We start from the raw sequence: 19,954 nt of genomic DNA on the forward strand, positions 1-19,954 counted from the left end.
ATATACACATTGAGAGAAAGTAAAGGCAGCAAAAAGTTAATAACTGGTGAACCTAGGTGGAAAAATATATGAGAATTTATTGTAATATTCTTAAAACCATTTTGTGTGTTTAAAATTCTTTCAAAATGAAAGGAGAAGGAGAAAGACCCCCAAACAGGAGAGCCAACAGCACAAGAGAATCTCCAGGCCTCCTAAAGGAATTCAAATCTAGTAAGTCTCCTGATGGGCAAGTGTTGCAATTGATAAAAAGTGGATTATGATCCTTAGGATTGACAAACTTGAAGTTGATCCTTGGGAAAATTCTGGGATATATTTTCAAATGGATAGGCTATGAACATTTAGAAAAGACTGTGATCTCTAACAGTCAATATGAACTCCCCCCAGAAAACAAATAAATGTATGCAAATTAGGTCAAACTAAACTCATTTACTTTTGTAAAGTAAATTAAAGACATGATCATCTGCACAATGTGTCCTGATTTGGGCAAAGCTATTGACTAAGTTGTTCATAACATGTTCATGGATCAGAAGACAATACAACCCTTGCAGGGATTTTTATAGTAACCTGAACACCAGCACTCACAATGAACACTGAATCTGCTTGGGGCTAGGAGTGGGGTGGTAGGTTAGTTTCTAGGGCTGCTGTAAGAAAGCATCACACAATGGTACCACCACAGCATGAAATTTATCTTCTGGCAGAGCTGGAGGCTGGAAGTCTGAAATTAAGATGATGGCAAGGGCAGCAGTTTCCTTCTGAGGACTGGAAAGGGTCTATTTCAGCCCTCTTTCCTTGCCTTGTAGAAGCCAACTTCACTTGTATGGGCAACCACACTGTGTAAGCCTGTCTGTCTTCACGTCTCCCCCCTCCTTTTTTTTTTTTAGATCAGTTATTTGACAGAGAGAGAGAGAGAGAGCAAGCACAAGCAGGGGGAGGAGCAGAAGGAGAAGAAGAAGCAGGCTCCCCACTGAGCAGGGAGCCCAATGTGGGGCTCAATCCCAGGACCCTGAGATCATGACATGAGACAAAGGCAGATGCTTAACTGACTGAGCCATGCAGGCGCCTCCAAGTCTCCCCTTTTGATAAGGACACCAGTCATTTGGATTAAGACCCACACTTAATGACCTAATTTTAACTGGATTACCTCTGTACAGACTCTATCTCAAATGAGGTCACATTCTGAGTTGCCAGGGAGTTAGGACTCCCACATATGAATTAGGCAGGAGACAGTTCAACCCATAACAGTAGAGGTGATGGGCGTTACTTAGCAAAGTGCCACAAAGCCTTGCTCTGTTAAGCTCTAGCAAGGAAAGACCACAGGAGACCCTCTCTTCACACTCGGGGACTATCAAAAAGATGCAAAGGGAAAATATCAGTAGGATGATGAAGCAGCTGGTATAACAGATATGGAATGAGGGGGCGGGGTTCCATGGATCGATCCCTCTCTGGCTAGTGGCACCGCCCTATTATTCTCCACACATGCTCTTGGGAGGCATGAGGATTAAATGAGAACTGGGCAGGCAGGAGGCATAAAGCAAACAGCAAGGCTCACATGACCCACCAATCACTGGCACCACCACCTCCTGGAGATGGAGTCAGAGCCCCAGCAGGAGTGCCAGGCAGAAGACAGCATCGACATGCATGAGTGACGGCGTTCTGTCATTTCCTTTCCAGCTGTCTTTAGTAGGGCTGGGAGATGGGGGGGTGGGGTGTGGTTGTGCCACTTTAGCTTCTGGTTCCTTCCCACCTCCCTGCCTTGATCCCATGATCTTCCACCTCTCTGACACTTGGGATCTCCCCCTTTCCTAGGATGTCTCTCGGCTCTTGCCTTTCTAGAGATCTAAGGCTTCTATATGAACATATTCTAAACTTACCCTGAGGTCCTCTTCCACAGCTGTTTCCCAGGCGTGCCCCTGAGGGTCTTAGAGTGCATAATACCCAGACCCATACTCACATCATTGATCTAGTGTCAAGAACGTTAAGGAAATCCTTTGCATCTTTACTGCAGGATTCATCAGAACATTTAATTCTACATTCCAATTCTCCAATAAGGGATATGGAACACAGCCTTTCTCAAACTGTTCAGACTCAGAACTCCATTTTCTTTTTTTTTTTCTTTTTTTTTTTTTTAAGATTTTATTTATTTGTCAGAAAGAGAGGAGAGCGAGCGAGCACAGGCAGACAGAATGGCAGGCAGAGGCAGAGGGAGAAGCAGGCTCCCCGCCAAGCAAGGAGCCCGATGTGGGACTCGATCCCAGGACGCTGGGATCATGACCTGTGCCGAAGGCAGCTGCTTAACCAACTGAGCCACCCAGGCGTCCCAGAACTCCATTTTCTAAACATCTCAAGGAACTAGTGTCCTCTGTTCATAAATGCTGGTTTGCACTCAGTGTCTCTGCCTCCGGTTGGTCCACAACAGACAGCTACCCACCAAAATCCTTTCTGTCTTTTTTTTTTTTTTTTTTTTTTTTTTGGACATGGAACTAGACTCCACTTCCCACCCTTCCTCAAAGGTAGGCATGACCATACGCCCTCATGCTATCCGGGATGTGAGCAGGTGTGAGATTTGCCCCTTCTGGGCCTGATCCACAAAACTGCTACACATCTTTTTCTGCATCCTTTTCTTTCCGGCTGGCCAGGAAATGAAACCTGGGAGCCCTCGACAGGGCCACTGACAGCCAGAGTCCCTGAACCACTAGATGAAGGACAGCTACCTTGATCTGAATACCTATCTCAGACTTTGCATAAGCAAAAGATCACTTCTATCATGTAAAGTCATGAAACACTGAGGCCTGTTATTATTGTAGCCTAACTCACACTGCCCCATTTGCTTCTTCGATCCCTGTAATTCTGCATGAAAGAGGAACAAACTTCCTTTTGCGCTAGGCAACTATCAGTCAGATTCGTTGTTAGAGCAGCAAAACCTATATACCTTAACTTACATCGTATATAAATATTGGTCACTGTACAATAATGCAACAGACAGCAAAATCAGTTATACCTGCTTGATAAAAAAGCAAGGTTTGGTGACTCATATACTCAGGATCTGAGGATTTCATTGCTAGGGAAAATGAAATAATCTTGGAATATAAAGAGAAATTTGGTTTCCAGAAAGTTCACAATCTTTGAAAACCCCTCAGATCTATTGGATTTAGGGTGCAGCCTTGAACAGCGGCCGACTGAAGGCTGGAATGTCTGAGCGTGGTTTATCATCACAGAAGGGGGAAAGCCCGGCTTAGCAGCTAGATAACTCCCTTCCGCATGCTTCCCTGTGACGGATTCTGGAAGCGGAAGAACCTCCAAAGGAAATATGGTCCATATCTCTGCCTCAAGACAGGATCCGATCAATATCATGGGGAAGAAAATGGCTTTCTGTCCCATTTTCAAGATCTTAGGGGAAAGGAGTTTCCAGTGAATATCACACGCCACATCAGGGAAAATGATGGTGAGTTATTTTATAGTTTATCAAAGCCGTTTTCCACATCTGTTTGCTCTCCTCGCTCATCCTTCTAATAACCGGGCTGTGAGGTAGATGCATTATCACTTTGCCTTCCTCCTCCAGAAGTCCGAGTGTCCAGAGGCCATGAGGCCTTCAGGAGCAGTGCCAGGTTAGAACACCCGGTGTCCCATCCCCAGCCCTGCTTTCCTGTCGCTTACCAGCCTTGCCTCTGTCATCCAAATCAGTGAACATTCCCTGACCCCGTTTTCTGGAGGGTCTGAGGCAGGCGTGTGAATGTGTCACAAAGGCGAACAGGGCAGAGCCTTTGGCTTCTGGGAGTTTTCAGGCTTGATGGGAAACTATGACAGGTGTGGCTACATGCTACAGAATGGAGCTCTGGAGGGAGAGTGCCATGTGACAGCCACAGGCCACAATGCTCGGAGCCCTTTGGACCCAAACAGCCGAAAAGAATAGCAAAATGAAGGTGTTGCAATTTCTACAACCTCCACCCTCCCACACCCACAGGTGCTGAGCTGAAGCTGCAGGCACAAATATCACCCCCACGCTCCCCCACACATGCCTCTGACCCCATCAGGTCCTGGTGGCCTCATTCCTCACAGCCCACAAACCTCAGGAGGAGGAGGTATGGCAACATGCATCCCAAACTTCCAACTATAAGAGCTGGAAAGTACAAAAATACTTGTTTCTCCAGGTTCCATTTCTCAGCCTCTCTCAAAGCCGGTGTGGAGAGGGGACCTGGCTTCCATGGTCAGAGGCACACCCACAGGTCACCTGGCGGTAAATCAGGTCCTCTGACAAGCTCTGTGGGAGAGCATGAAGCAGCTGTGGAAATTTCTGAAGTCCACGCGCTCTCAGGGCAGAGCAGCAGGCGATGGGGGCCTATCTGCTGACTGTGGCCCCGGGACACACCGTCCCCAGTGCTCTAACATCCAACCCTGCTTCCTGGGCATCCCACACTAGCTGAACTGAATTCCACTACCCACACCAAGCGGCTCTGACCGCTTACTGGTTCATTCCCTAATAATTATTGAGCACGCCTTTGTGCCAAGCACTTTTCCAGGTGCTGAGGATCTAGCAAGGAAGAAGAGAGACAAACTACACTCCCTTTAGGGGGCTAACATTCAACATGAAAAAAGAACCAGCTACAGACAAAAGGCAAAATCAATGGTGTGATAACTTGGGTTCCTGTTTCTTACCTCTCCCTTTCAAGTTGCTCCTGGTTGCTTGCTGAAATTAAAGCTGAAAGAAGAATCTCGGGGTTCCCTGCATCCCTTCCCCCACAGGGTGACAAGCCACTTCTGCTGATGCTCATGCTTCCGCACCAGACTCTGTGGTTGGGGGGGGCGGTGGTGTCAAGCCCTCGGTCCACAAACTACAGTGTGGGTGAAATACTACTTTCTTAGTGCCAACACGTTCTAGTGGAAGTTCCCATGCCACCAGGATGGCCAAACCTTCCTTTTCCCAGAGTCGCATCTAAGTTCCAGTGGGGGCGGGCAGGAGTGTCTGACCAACACAATGGAGTCAGGCCAAGGGGCATGCATTTGTATGCTCAAAGTCTGCCATTTGTCTGCACTGAACCACCAGAGGTCCATTGCCCCAAGGTCCTTGGTCTTGCACAAGTCTCCGCCTACCAGTCTGCACCAGCCTCTCTGGTTCGGTGGCTCTCTCCACCACTGGGGCCCCAGCAGGATATGCCAGCCTCTGGAATGGTTACCTGAAGCCCTCGCTGGCCAAGATGCCATGGAGTCTTCCTCTCTTTGGGTTCTGGCTGCCAAATTGCCCCACACCTAGTTTGGCTCAATAGGGCGTGATCTTTGTTACTTCTCCTCCAGAGACCTCCCTGTTTCTCATTTGGGGAAAGGAGTACTATGAGAAGAAGATCCATTACTGTAAGTTAGGTTTCCTCCCAAATGTTTTACACATGCCAATAATTCATTTCTCTCTTGAAAGAGGCCAGGCTCCTGGAATCAGAAGAGAGTATTTCTTCCATTCCCCACCTGCCAGGTTTTCTGAGTCCTGATTCCCCCATGCACACACACCGCCCCTCCCCCCCACAGAGGAAATGAGCCTAGAATACTTTCAACCTTGAAATGGTATAGAGAAGCAAAGCATCATAAGGAAATACATGATGAAGGAAGGAGGGTGGGAAGAAATAGATAATATTTCAAAAATATCACTCCATAGACAAGAAGATAGAGCAGAAGAACTACAGCAGGAGAGTAAGAATGAAGACCAAGAAAAGAAAGCTGATACCGCTGGTGTGTATCCATTTGTCATTCTGTGGCCAGCTGGGGGTTTTTTTGGTGGTTGATGGGGGAGATGAATTAAGTTTAAAATAATCAGGTTGGTTGTTCATTTTTTCACTTAGATGCCTGATTTTCCCTAGTCAAGGAACTGCTCAACCCAAGTGATAGATAATAGTTCAAGATAGGAACCAGTGTCAGGAGTAGTAGTTCAGATGTGTGTACTTTTCCTTTAAAAGGTGGAGGTGTCATGGAACAGGATTGGATATGTGAGGAGAAAAGTGACTTCTCTATCAAGGAATAGCTGCCCAGAGGCAATTACCATCAAAGGGAGCCGGGCACGGGGTAGATTAGCTTCAAGGCGCAAGAAGGAGGAATAAATTAAACTGAAATGGCAAAATATACCCAAAGGAATACAGGAGAAGCAACTCAACATGGGAAGAAAGTGAAGGCTAAAAATGAAGCAGTAAGTCACTCCCGAGTAAAGTACATATTCATATATAATCTATTCAAAAAGCACATTCCCTGAAACAAATTTTTGGTACATCAGTCTATTTGATAATATTAATCCTTCATTAATCATCTGGCAAATCATCTGAGAATCAGCTAACATCCCAGAGCCCAGCAGCTTCCAGCTTAGCCTCTCCACCCACAGGCAGCCCTAGCTTTTAACACCAAGTTTTACTTCCTCTAGAAACAAATGAACGAGGGGAAATAAAGTAGCCACACGAGAAATCAAACAGTCTTCAGAGCAAACTAAGAAAGAGTCATTAACTTAGCACAATCATCTGGTAAGCAAAACCAGAAGCAGAAATAGAATAAGGTGTAGAAGGACCTAAACAGGGCTCATAGATCAGGAGTTTGTGGGAAAGGGAGACAAAGGTTTTATCAAACAACTCTAATATGTACATGGAAATATAAATGCATGCAAGGATTGACATGAGCTTCTAAAACGCTTTAAGGAATTTTACTTACCAACATGAAATGTGTTTTGTTTTAAATATGACATGTGCACACACAAAATGGAATATTATTCAACTTTTAAAAGAAATGAAATACCGGTATCTATTACGACATGGATAAATCTTGGGGTTGCTATGCTAGCTAAAATAAGCCAGACACCTATGAACAAATACTGTATGATTCTACTTGTGTGAAGCACCTAAAATAGGCAAATTCATAGAGACAGAAAGTGGAATAGAGGTCTTCAGGTGTTGCGGGGGAGAGGGGAAACAGTGAAGCAAGGGTGGGGGGGGGACTTAATGGGTATACAGTTGCTATTTGGGAAACGTTTTTTTCTTTCTGATGATGAAATTTTGGAAATGGTTAGAGATGGCTGCACAACATTGTGAATGTATTTAATGTCACTGAATTGTACACTTAAAAATGGTTAAAATTTTATGTATATGGTAAACAGTCACCTTTATGTATATTTAACCACAATTTAAATAAAAAAAAGAAAGAGGGAAGCAGAAAAATCAGTACCAAGGGCAGTCTAGGAAAGGCTCAGCTGTGTTTCCAAAGGCTTTGAATATGGAGGAAAGGACCAAGAGCTGCAGAGAGAACGAGGACAATTAATAGAAGCTGGAAAGGCCAGGAAACAGATTCTCCCCTAGGGCCTCCAAAAAAAAAAAAAAAAAAAAGGCGCAGCCCTGCAGGCACTTTGCTTTGGCCCCAGGGAGAACCATTTTGGACGTCTGACTGTCAGAATACAAGAAATAAAATTTTGTTAAAAGAATAATTTTGTATTACCACAAATTTGTTTTATTTTAAACCGGCTGACCTAATACTACTCCCTTATCCACACAGTAGATATTGTTACACTTCCCTCCAGGGAACCTTCCTCTTCCCTGCCCCACCCCAAACCTGGGCATAACTAATCAATCTTTTCTCAGGCTTCCAGGGGACCTCCCACTTGAGACCAAAGGTCATGGGGCTGCTGGTTTTTCCAGGTACACTTGCCAGAAGTAGCAAATAAAAGTACAGATCCCAAAAGAAGCAACAAGCACCCAATTCCGTTAAATGTGAATTGATCATGCAGTATTTAGGATATATACTTTAAAAACTGTTGGTTGTTTATCTGAAATTCATATTTAATTGAACATTTCATCTGGCAACCCTATTTCCTGGCCACATTCAGTGAGCCCATACATAGTGGGTTTGGGTCGTTTTGCATTTTTTTAAATGATTAAGCGTATAGATGTGTTATTTTTTAAAAATCTGACTTCCAGGTTCATTTTAAACCATATCCTCGCCCACTTCCGGCGGACGTTCAGCGGTCCTGGCACGCGGGCCTGCGCGGGAAGAATGGCGCAGGCGCAGAGCGGCGTGCGGCCTGCCGCTTGTGGATTGCCGTCGCGGACCGCAAGGATGACCCGCGCAGGCGCAGAGCCGCCGGAGCCCGGGCTCCCGAGGCGCCGAGGGCTAGCACCTGTCGCTTCTGAGGAGCTGCCAGCGCCCTCCCTCCCCCTCCGCAGGGCGCGGACCCTCGGTGCCCTGCGCTCCCAGCGCGGTCTATTTATATCGCCGGGCCCTCACAGGCCCATATTGGGCAGTGCCCGCCGGTCCAGGCCGCTAGCTGCCCCGCCCCGGCCAGCCCGGCTCCGTCTGTGCGGCCACAGGGCCGGGTCGCGGCGCCATCGCTGCAGCCTCTGCGGAGCCAGTGGGGCCGTGCCTCAAGCCGGGGGTCAGCAGCTTGTAAGTAATGGTGACAGAGGAAACGCGGCCCCTGCTGAAGGCCTTGTCTTAGCTCTAGGGCCAGGCCAACGGAGAAAGGTCGACGGCCAGAGTTGGGGGGCAGCCTCCCCGGCCCTTGGCACTCGCGGGGCCCACTGCGCTTCCCTCCCGTCATCATGGGGCTGGCTCCTGCTTTCACAGATCAGCCCAGCAGTCATTTCCTTCTCGAGACCGGTTTTGCTCAGCCGGGAGTCGCTTCCCTTCCCTCTTTTTTTTTTTTTTTTTTTAAGGTTTTATTTATTTATTTGAAAGAGACACAGAGAGGGAGCATAAGCAGGGGGAGTGGGAGGAGAAGCAGGCTCCCGACCCAGCAGGGAGCCCCATGTGGGGCTCAATCCCAGGACCCCAGGATCATGACCTAGGTCTAAGGCAGACGCCCAACGACTGAGCCACCCCGGCGCCCCTCTTCCCTCTTTAATGTGGCTGCAGTCACTGTCCTAGCATTATCTACGATAACGTATGCCTCCCTCGCTAGACTGTAAGCTCCATAAAGGTAGGAAGCGCCTTCTGTCTTTCTCTTCCTGGCTGTCTGCCCAGGGCCTTGAATAGTGCCTGGCACTTTAAAAAGCCTCAATAAGCATCGAAAGTATCCCCAGGCAACTCTCTCAACTTTAAAGCCAGGAATATAATTGCCCTGCATTTCCCCCCACCACGTGATTCTTAAGAGGAACTAATGAGCGACTGCATAATGCACAGTTAAAGCACTTTGAAAAGTATAAAGCGCCTGAGAATGCAAAACAGTGTGAACTCCTTAAAGGAAAGCAAAAAGGAAACTTGTCTTATTTAGCTTTATCATTTATAGGCCTGGTGGTTATTAAACACCTAGTGTGTGGGATGGATTATTGCTATTAAGTGAATAGGTGTTTTTCCATACAAGTGGGAGACTCAAAGTGCATTTAGGGTAGTGTGCGTATTCTGAGCCATTTCTTACCAGTGTCTGTGCAAAGTTGTGATATTGAATGAAAATAAGGTGTGAGGATGGAATGGTGAAAACCAGAGGTCACAAATAAGTGGCTGTAGGTGAACTAAAAGGGCAGGGGTGGGGGGGAAGCAGCAGTGTGAGAAGAATTATAAATGAGGACTAACATTCACTATAATGGGGGCTGGGGAAAGGAGAGTAGATGTGCCATCTGAGAGGTGGCAACTGTCTACTCAGGTCCCGCACACCGTTGTCACCATGGGAATTAAGGCTCCACTGTTGCCATACCTTCCATTTTTTTCAGTAGATGTTACAATGTGGCAGTTTTGTGTGTAGACAACAACTTTGCCACCCTCCCCACCAAAAAGTCTGTGACCAGCCAATTTGTGATCTCTGGTTCAGTTCTCTAAAAACTGGGGCCAAATTCCTGAGAGCACGTGGTAACTGGGAATTAATTTTGAAAGTAGAAGTGAGAAGTGGATGTCACAGTGCATCAAGGAAATCAAGTGAAGGATTCTGGGTGATTAGCTTGACTTGGACAAAACATTAGCAGCTTAAAGAATCAAGCACAACTTTTGAGGGTAGAAAAGAATCTTCAAGATAATCCTTTATTAACAGTCTAAAACACGAAGAAAAAAAAAGGTTATCATCAACCTGTAATTTAGGACGAAGGAAAACCTTTAGTTGCCCAGATCTTATTGAGCAGCTGTAATGTAGCAGGCATCCTCACAGACAGATGTTAAGAGTATGGAAATGACTAAAACATGAGCCCCCTGCTCTCAGTGTGCTCATCATTGGAAGGGGAGGCAGGGAGATGCAACAGTCACTATGTTCAAGTTGCAAGCAAGGAAGGACAGAGGAGGCTTGGGGGGGGTGGGAGTGATGTCTGAGCTGAATTTGGAAGAGCCATTTGTATTTCTTCAGGTGGAAGGGGGAGAAGGATATTCCAGACAGACCAACATGTGTAAAGGTAATGTATGCATTAGAATTGTTAGTGGTTCGGTGCTATTAAAAGACTGAAAAGTATAAAGAGGAAAAGCCAGGAGATGAGGCAGGAAAGGTGGGGAGATGCTGGATTGTGAAGGGCCTTGTGATGTTTGAGGGGCGGTGTTGGTGAAAATAGGCTTCGGATATATTTTTTTAAATCTTTATTATTGAAGTATGTTTGACATAGCATGTTATGTCAGTTTCAGGTGTACAAAGTAGTAACTGGACAATTTCAGACATGCAGTGCTCACCACGGTAAGTGCAGTTCTCCAACTGTATCCCTTCCTTCCACACTTCCTCAAGGCAACCCTATCCTGAATTTGATATTTTGTATAATTAGCCTTCATTTCTTTATATTCCACCACAGTTGTATGTATCCTTAAAAAATATATACTTTTTTTAACTTTTTATTTTTTTTGTTTTTGAAAGATTTCTTTATTGGGGGGGGAGCTTGAATGGGAGGAAGAACAGAGGGAGAGAGAGAGAATCTCAAGCAGACTCCCCACTGAAGGGGAGCCCCACTCAGGGCTCTTATCTCATGACCCTGAGATCATGACCTGAGACCATGACCCGAGCCAAAATCAAGAGCCAGACGCTTAACTGACTGATCTACCCAGGTGCCCCTCATTTTTTATTTTGATGTAATTCCAAATTCACTGAACAGTTCTAAGAATGGTATTTAAAAAAACTCCCATATACCTTTCCCTGGATTTACCAATTGTTTATTTTTTCAGAATATATTGTCTATATTTACCCTATTTAGAAGATAACTATTTTGCATCTTTTAAACATGAGATCAGTGGTATGTAGCATCTATTCTTCTAAGTCTATGATGTTTTTGAAATTCCTGTTGATACATGTAGCTCTACTTCATTCTTTGTTTATGCCTTGCAGTATTCTCTTGAGTGATATCCTCCAGTTTTTCTCCTCTCATGTTAATCAGTATTTAGGTTATTTCCAAATTTTTGCTATTTCAAACAGTGCTACTGTGAATTTAAACTAGTTTCGACTTCCACAAAACATGTAAGCAAGCTCATGCATCATCCGTTATGTAAAAAAAGTAGCAACTTTAAAGATAATGTAAAGATTATAATATTAAGCATTATAAAAGCAAATCCTTGGTGGCTTAAATTAACATTTTTATTCCACATTGAAATTTGTAGCAGTCCGTCTCTGAAAACTAAATATACTGGACATGGGTATAACTGCATTTTGGATTTGCAAAATAATTAGGCTTTATTCTTGTGATTTGTATTTATCTTTGCTACTCATTTTTTCTCTATTATTATGGGTACTATTAATATGAATGCACCAGTTCAGTCTTCTATAAATTGGAGCAGAGAATAACTTTCCATTGATATCATTGAGAACATTTATACAGTTTTGTTTTGCTGATGAGAGTAGAATGCCCTCCCTGCCCTCATTACAAGAAAAAGTTGCTGTCAGCTCTCTCTTATTTATGAGCTGTGTCTGTACCCACAAGCAATTTGTATATGGACCCAAACATTGTTATTATTAGAAAAGTATTTATACAGGTGTATCCCGCTTCAGCTGTACAAGCAGATTTTACCAGGCAAATGGTGTATTGTGCATACATGGCCTTATTTCATTCTCCCAACTCTTCTTAAATAATTCTCAAAGCTAATCTCAAGTGAGGATACTGAACAAGGCTAAGAAACTTGCTCATGTTAATTGATAGCAGAGCAAGGATTCAAAGCCAGGCCTCAGTAACCAGCCAAAGCCTGTGTTTCTAGCGTCTGATCTGCACTCTGTTACACTACTGTAAAATAACAATAATTTCCATTTACGGAGCACTTGGATGCCAAGAACTAACCTAACTGCTTTTATATACATTCTTCCCATTTTACAGATGAACAAACCAAGGTTTAGAAAGGTTAAATCATTTTAGGATTATAGCAAGTAAGTGGCTAAACTGAGATTCAAACCCAGTACTCTCTCCCTTCAAAGTTGCCATCTGCAATGCTACTACCTTCTCTGTACCTTATATATACAGATGCAATTCTGAGAATGTCTTGGAAGTGTGGTGGTGCATTCAACTGCGTGGGTATTTTTCAGGGTTTCCATCAGTAAATTCATTTGGTCCATAAATCCATAGAAATTTTGAGTGGCTTTCAGGAGGTGTATAAAAGGCAAGTAGAAGGGGGGGATACTTAATAAATATATGCACCCATCTAAAAATGTATAAATGTTCCTTCAGAACAATTATTTCTGTTTTAAAAGTGTTTGTTGTTTTTGTTGAATCCAATGTTTGGGGAAGACAGGCTGTATCTAAATAAAGTATTTATTCAAGAAATTGATTTCTATTTGGGAACCTTGGGAACCAGGTGATCTTTTTGAATCAAAACTCTTTAACTGGCCTTAAGCAGAGAAGTGGAGGTTAGGCACCCAGATGAGATATTATCCTACTCAGGATCTAGAGAGTGGATTTATTTATAACAGTAGAGCAAGAGTCGTTTTCTGTATAGCCCAAAAGCTAAGAATGGATTTTATCATTCCAAATAGCTTTTAAAAATCAAAAGAATACTGTTTCGTGACACATGAGAATATATGAAATTCAAGTTTCAATAGCCCTAAAACATTTCATTGGCACAAAGCCATGCCCATTTGTTTATGTATTGTTTATGCCTGCTTTTTCATTACAAAAGCAGAGTTGAGTTGTTAGGACAGAGACCCTAGAGCCGACAGAGCCTGAAATATTTACTCTCTGGCCCTAATTTGCCCACACTTACACGGAAGTGAGTGGTTAAGGGTGTAGACTTTGGAGTCAGATAGAACTGGGTTCAAAACTCAGTTCCTGCACCTGTAAGATGTTGTGGCTATTTAATGAGAAGAGGTAAACTTAGAAGAGTGACTTAAGGTATATTGTCTTCTATCAAGAAGGAATGAAGGAGCGCCTGGGTGGCTCAGCTGGCTAAGCATCTGACTCTTGGTTTCGGCTCAGGTCATGATCTCAGGGTTGTGAGATCAAGCTCGGCATTAGCTCTGCACTCAGTGAAGCGTCTTCCTGAGATTCTTTCCCCCTTCTCTTCCCTCCCTCTCTGCTCTTCCCTGTCACACACACTCGCTCTCTTTCTAATACATAAATGAATAAAATCTTTTTAAAGAATAAAGATAGTTAGAAGTTTCTCTGGTTTTTTTTTTTACTTGACAGTATACTAATAGAAAACATAAGAATATACCAGAAGTGGGGGTGCCTGGGTTGCTCAAGGTTAAGCATCTGCCTTCAGCTCAGGTCATGATCTCAGGGTCCTGGGCTCTCTGCTCAGTGGGGAGCCTGCTTCCCCTTCTCTTTCTGCCTGCTGCTCTGCCTACTTGTGATATCTCTTTGTGTCAGATAAATAAATATAGTCTTAAAAAATATATATATATCCCAGAAGTGGAATTTTACAAAATATATCATTGCAATTACCATAAGCAACCTTTTCTCAACCTGTTCCCATATGCCAGTCATACCAGTAAGGACTTTTGAGTGTCAATTACAGCAATCCCAATTCAAGCCAGCTTCCACAATAAAAGAATGGTTTGTCACTGAAAGCTGAAAAATACAGATCTAAAGCATGTTCCAGACCCATTGCTCTGGATTCTCTGCCTTCTTCTCTGTATTTGCTTTGTCCTTGTGCTGGCTTATAGGGACATGGCTGCAGCAGACCTCTCATCTACGTAACACCTGGACATGCCCCCTATTGAACCAGAGACCTGAGCTTCATTCTGATTAAACCCATCTCTGGTCTCACACTCATCCCTGAACCAGTCACAGTGGACCTACCCCATCCATTCCATCAGAAGACGGATTGGATCCTAGGGGAAATCCAATATTGTCCACTGTAAAGTTGTTTATAAGGCACTACTGTATTTATAGAGAAGAGAAACACATACTGTACTAGTTATTCGACTTTTAACTTCTCTTTGAAACTAATGCTGCCTGTGTTTTTATTAAGGTAGTCCCGTGCCACAAAGTTCAACAAGGTGGTTTAGTTCTTGTCTTAAAGATACAAAATCCTGAGGCACCTGGGTGGCTCAGTCAGTTAAGCATCTGCCTTTGGCTCAGGTCATGGTCCAGGGGTCCTGGGATCCAGCCCTGTGTCAGGCTCCTTGCTCAGCGGAGGATCTGCTTCTCCCTCTCCCTCTGCTCCAAAACCCTCTGGTGCTCTCTCTCACACTCTCTCTCAAATAAATAAATAAATCTTAAAAAAAAAAAAAAAAAAAAAAAAAGGTAAAAACCCTAGGGTTGCGGTCATAACATTTGAGCCCCCAGCATTTCATTTCTTCCTAGCAACATCAAGGTCAACGCTTTGGGAACTAAGGAGTCTGGACCGCCTGCATTGTACCAGATCTAGTGATCCTACCTGGAAACTGCTCTTGGCTTTCTAGCACTGGTATTGGTATCCTCTGAGTGAGTCTTAGGTATCAGTACAAATGGAATAGGAGAAACTTGTTAATATTTATCTCCTTATAAGGAAACTTTTCTGGTTTTCAGCTCAAAGTAACAGCTGCCATCTATAAAGTTGATTGATGTGTTTATGTACAAAGAAGCCCACATAATATGATTTGGGCTACTCATAATGTGTTGTAGGAGAGCTCAGAAATATAATGACCTCTTAATTACCCATAATTGGATTCTCTTGGTAAAAATCTAAACAAATGAAAGTAAAAAACAAGGGTTCACTTCTAACCTACAAGGCCTTACAAAGATTGTCTTAAGCTTTTACTGAAATCAAGCTGAGACATTAATGCTGGAAAATGTAGCAAGGAGGATTTTATTCCTATTTCAATTACACAGATTCTTAGATCAGCTAGTTGTTATCATTCCACACACTCCCGCACAGTGATTTTTTGGTCTTATAGTTGCATTGTATTCTTAAACATTTCTCTCGTGCTTAACACTTTGATTCAATGAACTTTAATTCAACACTGAAAAAAGTGTCATTTCTCATTGAGATACAGTGAGAATTGAGATGCAGAAATCTCACTGAGATTTCTAAATTTGATAGGATTATAGAAACGCAGAACTTTGACAGCTGACAAATTATGCTTTCGAATGATTAAAATCATCACTTCTCTTCCTCTCTTAATTCCTAGGAGTGGCTTTTCTACCATGGTTCATTCTTAACCTCATACAACTTCTAGCCAAGTAAGAACTAGAAAGTGTGTCAGGATCTGAAGACCTGCTCCTCAACATGAAGGTTGCTGACTCTAGGAATTCCTTCTTTAAATCCAAACAGCTAATTATCTTCCTTGAAACACTCTTTCTATTCCCCTGGGCAAGGGGAAGACAGACAACTAGCTTAAAGAGACTTCTGATTAGACTAGGGCTTTTTTAAGGGGAGAAGTGAGTCCAACTCTGCCACTGTGAAGTAAGGAACAAGGAGAAGCTGAGCAAGGAGTGGGGTAGAGAAACGGGATGGCTTTTGTGCACTTTCTAAGTTTAGGATGATTTAGCCCTAAGTTTCAAGTCTTGTGAATTCTCGGATCGGCAGACATTTGGTTATATTTTCCAAAGCACTGTTTTGAATTATTTGCCCCATAGGAAAAGCTTGAACGTAATTTTAATGGACTTTTTTTTCTCAGCCATCCTGCATGGTTCTGGGGCCATTATAACATTTGAGGGTGTTTTGGGTTTTTTGTTTGTTTGCTTCAGCAGGTATACATGACATTTGCAGTGATGCATCTCCTCAGAGAGCAGGTTACCTAATTTCCCTACCCCCTTGGCCTGCAGGCAGCTGGTAACTGCATATGGAGTTGCAAAATAGGCTTCTCTTACTTCTCTCTTCATTCACCTTGGGAGGGAGGACTTTCCAGCCCTCCTAGAAAGACCTCTGCTGGCTGATTAGGGGAAATGTTGTTAGTAGTTGATAATTTACTGTTTATACAATTACTGACATTATTCCTAGACACAAAAGTTATCTTAAACTACTGCATTTGGAGTGAATAATATTTATTTATAAATACTTCTTAGCACTAATATTGCATATTTAAATCACCAAGAATTGTGTTCTTACAGGAAACCCGATTCTTTTCTTTCCCTCAGGAGTGTTCCAGCACATCTCTGTTGCTCTGTGAGTAATCAGACATGCAAATAGCCCCACAAGAATCCTGCTATATTTGAACAAGACATACTTAGAAGCACTGAAAAGTGTATCATGGAGTGCAAAGCTGAGGGAAAAGAAAAATACCAACATAGTTTGAATTTATTGAATCAAGTTAAGAACATGAAAGAATTAGCAGAAATGATCGATGTCGTACTCATAGCAGAAGGGGAGAAATTTCCTTGCCACAGGCTGGTCCTGGCTGCATTTAGTCCTTATTTCAAAGCTATGTTCACCTGTGGACTACTCGAATGTACTCAAAGGGAAGTCATACTTTATGACATCACAGCAGAAAGTGTGTCTGTGATACTGAATTACATGTACAATGCGGCTTTAGAGATCAGTAACACCAATGTGCAGACCGTAGCTATGGCTGCCTATTTCATGCAGATGGAAGAAATCTTCAACGTGTGTCAAAAATATATGATGGACCATATGGACGCCTCGAACTGTGTGGGTATCTATTATTTTGCAAAGCAGATTGGAGCTGAAGATTTATCTGATCAGTCGAAGAAATATTTGTATCAGCACTTTGCTGAGGTGAGCTTACATGAAGAAATATTGGAAATCGAAGCACACCAATTTCTGACGCTTATTAAATCGGATGACCTTAACATATCCAGGGAGGAGAGCATTCTGGACTTAGTCCTGAGATGGGTAAATCATAACCAAGAATTGCGCATGGAGCATCTGGTTGAACTTTTGAAGCAAGTCCGGTTGGAACTTATAAATCCTTCTTTTTTAAGACAAGCCCTAAAAAGGAACACAATGCTTCTGTGTGACGCGGATTGCATTGACATAATTCAGAACGCATTCAAAGCCATCAAGACACCCCAGCAGCACTCTCTGAATCTTCGTTACGGCATGGAGACTACTAGTCTTTTGCTTTGCATTGGCAACAATTCTTCAGGCATCAGGTCAAGACACAGGAACTATGGGGACGCCAGTTTTTGTTACGATCCTTCTTCACGAAAGACCTATTTTGTCTCGTCTCCCAAGTATGGAGAGGGCTTGGGAACTGTGTGTGCCGGTGTGGTCATGGAAAACAACACCATAATTGTGTCTGGAGAAGCAAGTGCCTCTAAACTCTCTAGGCAAAAGAACAAGAATGTTGAAATCTATAGGTTTGTATGTCTCCAATATTTGTAAATTGCTCTGACATTAGCGAGGGTAGAAGAAAGTCCTCCTGAAAGAGGATCATCTCTTCAATGACGTGCAGTCAGAATTACCCTGTAATTAACATATTTTACGTGTATAGAAAATTCATAATGAAATCACCCACATTTTAAAATTATTCTTTCTCCTTTTATTTGTGATGCACATACAGATGGATTTCCATAAGTTAAATGTATATATGTTGTGATTCCACTGTACAGTTTCATGCTCAGCTTTCATTATTGGTCCATATGAATGGGTACAATTGCTTAGTTACAAGTTTGGAGAGCATAAGATGACTTTTAACAAGAAGAAAAGTTGGTTCATATGGATTTCTTTGAAAAGATATTTTAGTTCATAATTCAGAGTAGTAAATAATTACTAATTTTTTTCACCCCCAAATTGCTAATTGTCTGTCAGTTTTCACTCTGTATCCCTAATTTTTAGATCTTTCCTGAACCTCCAAGAGCATAAAATGTTCATGGCCTAAGAGTTCTAAGCTTCAAGGCCCAGAATCACAGGAGAAGGGAGTGTCTGCTAAGAAGTAGCATGTCCTCTAGGTCTCCTGTGTGAGGACTATACATTCATTTACTATTTCTTCAAGTATTCAGTGAGCATTCAGGGCTTCTGTCTAACTGGGTAAATAAGAAATAGGTACATAGAATAAGCACTAGGTAGTAAAGCTGTCCTTCAGTGTCCTCCCCCTCTCAGTTCCCTCTTAGGAGGATTTGTTCAGACTTTTCACTGAGAAAGGAATTCTTCTTGATGGCAAAGTTGGGACAAAGAAAGAAATAAGAGGTCTACTATTTTCCTGTCATCTTTTAACATTCCATTATCTGCTTTAAGTGATAGGCCTGTCCCCATTTCACCTTCATCTCCCCTGGTAGTGATGGGGGAGGGACGGCAGAGCCCTGGGTGAGTGACCAGGCCCTATGCCCTTAAGGGCCAAGCATGTCCCTGGGCAGTAAGCACAGCCTTCTTCAGAATAACCAGATCCCAATAATCAGAATAATCAGATGTCAGATCCCAAGGGCCCTTTTCATCAGAGAGTCACTTGTACAAGTATCTCAGGTTCTTTGCACAGCTCTTTTTCTTCCTCATGAAGACGGTCCACAGTTCTGCCATTGTTTAAATTTTTTATTTAAATTCAATTAATATATATTTCAGAGGTAGAGTTTAGTAATTCATCAGAAGCATATAACACCCAGTGCTCACTATATCATGTGCCCTCCTTAATTCCCATCACCCAGTTACCCCATCCCCTCTCCCACTTCCCCTCCAGCAACCCTCATTTTGTTTCCTAGACTTAAGAGTCTCTTATGGTTTGTCTCCCTCTCTGATTATGTCCTATTTTATTTTTCCCTCCCTTCCCCTATGATCCTCCATTTTGTTTTTTAAATTCTACTATGAGTAAAATCGTATGATAATTATCTTTTTTGATTGACTTATTTCACTTAGCATAATACCCTCTAGTTCCATCCACATTGTTGCTAATGGTAAGATTTCATTTTTTGGTGGCTCAGTAATATATAAATGTAAATTTTATATATGTAAAATTTTAATATATATATAGAATTTACATATATATCACATCTTTATCCATTCATCTGTCATACACACACACACACACACACACACACACACATCATATCTTCTTTTTCCATTCATCTGTTGATGGACCTCCAAGCTCTTTCCATACTTGTAGAGGTTGCTGCTATAAACATCGGGGTACAGGTGCCCCTTCAAATCACTATGTTTGTATCCTTTGGATACCTAGTAATGCAATTGCTGGGTCATAGAGTAGCTCTATTTTTAACTTTTTGAGGAACTTCCATACTGTTTTCCAGAGTGGCTATACCAGCTTCCATTCCCACCAACAGTGTAAGAGGGTTTCCCTCTCTCTGCAACCTCACCAACATTTGCTGTTTCCTGACTTGTAAATTTTAGCCATTCTGACCAGTGTGAGGTGGTATTTCATTGTGGTTTTCATTTGTATTTCCCTGATGCTGAGTGATGTGGAGCATTTTTTCATGTGTCTGTTGACCATTTGTGTGTCTTCTTTGGAGAAATGTCTGTTCCTGTCTTCTGCCCATTTCTTGACTGCCATTATTTTTAATAAATATCCGTCCCTGTCCAAGTGTCCTTTTCTTAAGATCCTCAGGCATCTTTCCTCTTAACTTTTTTCTTAAAGATTTTATTTATTTATTTGACAGACAGAGATCACAATAGGCAGTGAGACAGGCAGGAAGAGGGGGAAGCCAGCTCCCTGCTGAGCAGAGAGCCCAATACGGGGCTCGATCCCAGGACCCTGAGATCATGACCTGAGCCGAAGGCAGCGGCTTAACCCACT

The 19,954-nt window shown here is 42.9% G+C and overlaps 2 protein-coding genes across 10 annotated transcripts in view; one reads left to right on the plus strand and one right to left on the minus strand.

The window, feature by feature from the left end:
• MGLL (monoglyceride lipase) overlaps positions 1 to 19,954 on the minus strand; it is a 233,392-nt gene that overhangs the window by 177,719 nt on the left and 35,719 nt on the right. The gene's annotated exons all lie outside the window — the stretch shown is intronic.
• Positions 8,049 to 19,954, plus strand: part of KBTBD12 (kelch repeat and BTB domain containing 12) — a 76,719-nt gene continuing 64,813 nt past the window's right edge. For 3 of the 9 annotated variants that reach the window (XR_007129641.1, XM_047742994.1, XM_047742999.1), the window contains exons 1-3: positions 8,051 to 8,397; positions 10,543 to 10,597; positions 16,392 to 17,573. Coding sequence is in view for 8 of the 9 variants with exons in the window: in XM_047742994.1 (XP_047598950.1) it covers positions 16,504 to 17,573 (1,070 nt within the window). In the remaining variant the exon portion in view is untranslated. Of the gene's footprint in view, positions 8,398 to 10,542; positions 10,598 to 14,636; positions 15,547 to 16,391; positions 17,574 to 19,954 lie in introns of all 9 variants that reach the window. The other 6 variants (XM_047743019.1, XM_047743025.1, XM_047743035.1 and 3 more) reach the window with 6 other exon arrangements.

The sequence above is a fragment of the Lutra lutra genome, chromosome 1 (genome assembly GCF_902655055.1).
Source record: "Lutra lutra chromosome 1, mLutLut1.2, whole genome shotgun sequence".
Classification (NCBI taxonomy): domain Eukaryota; kingdom Metazoa; phylum Chordata; class Mammalia; order Carnivora; family Mustelidae; genus Lutra; species Lutra lutra.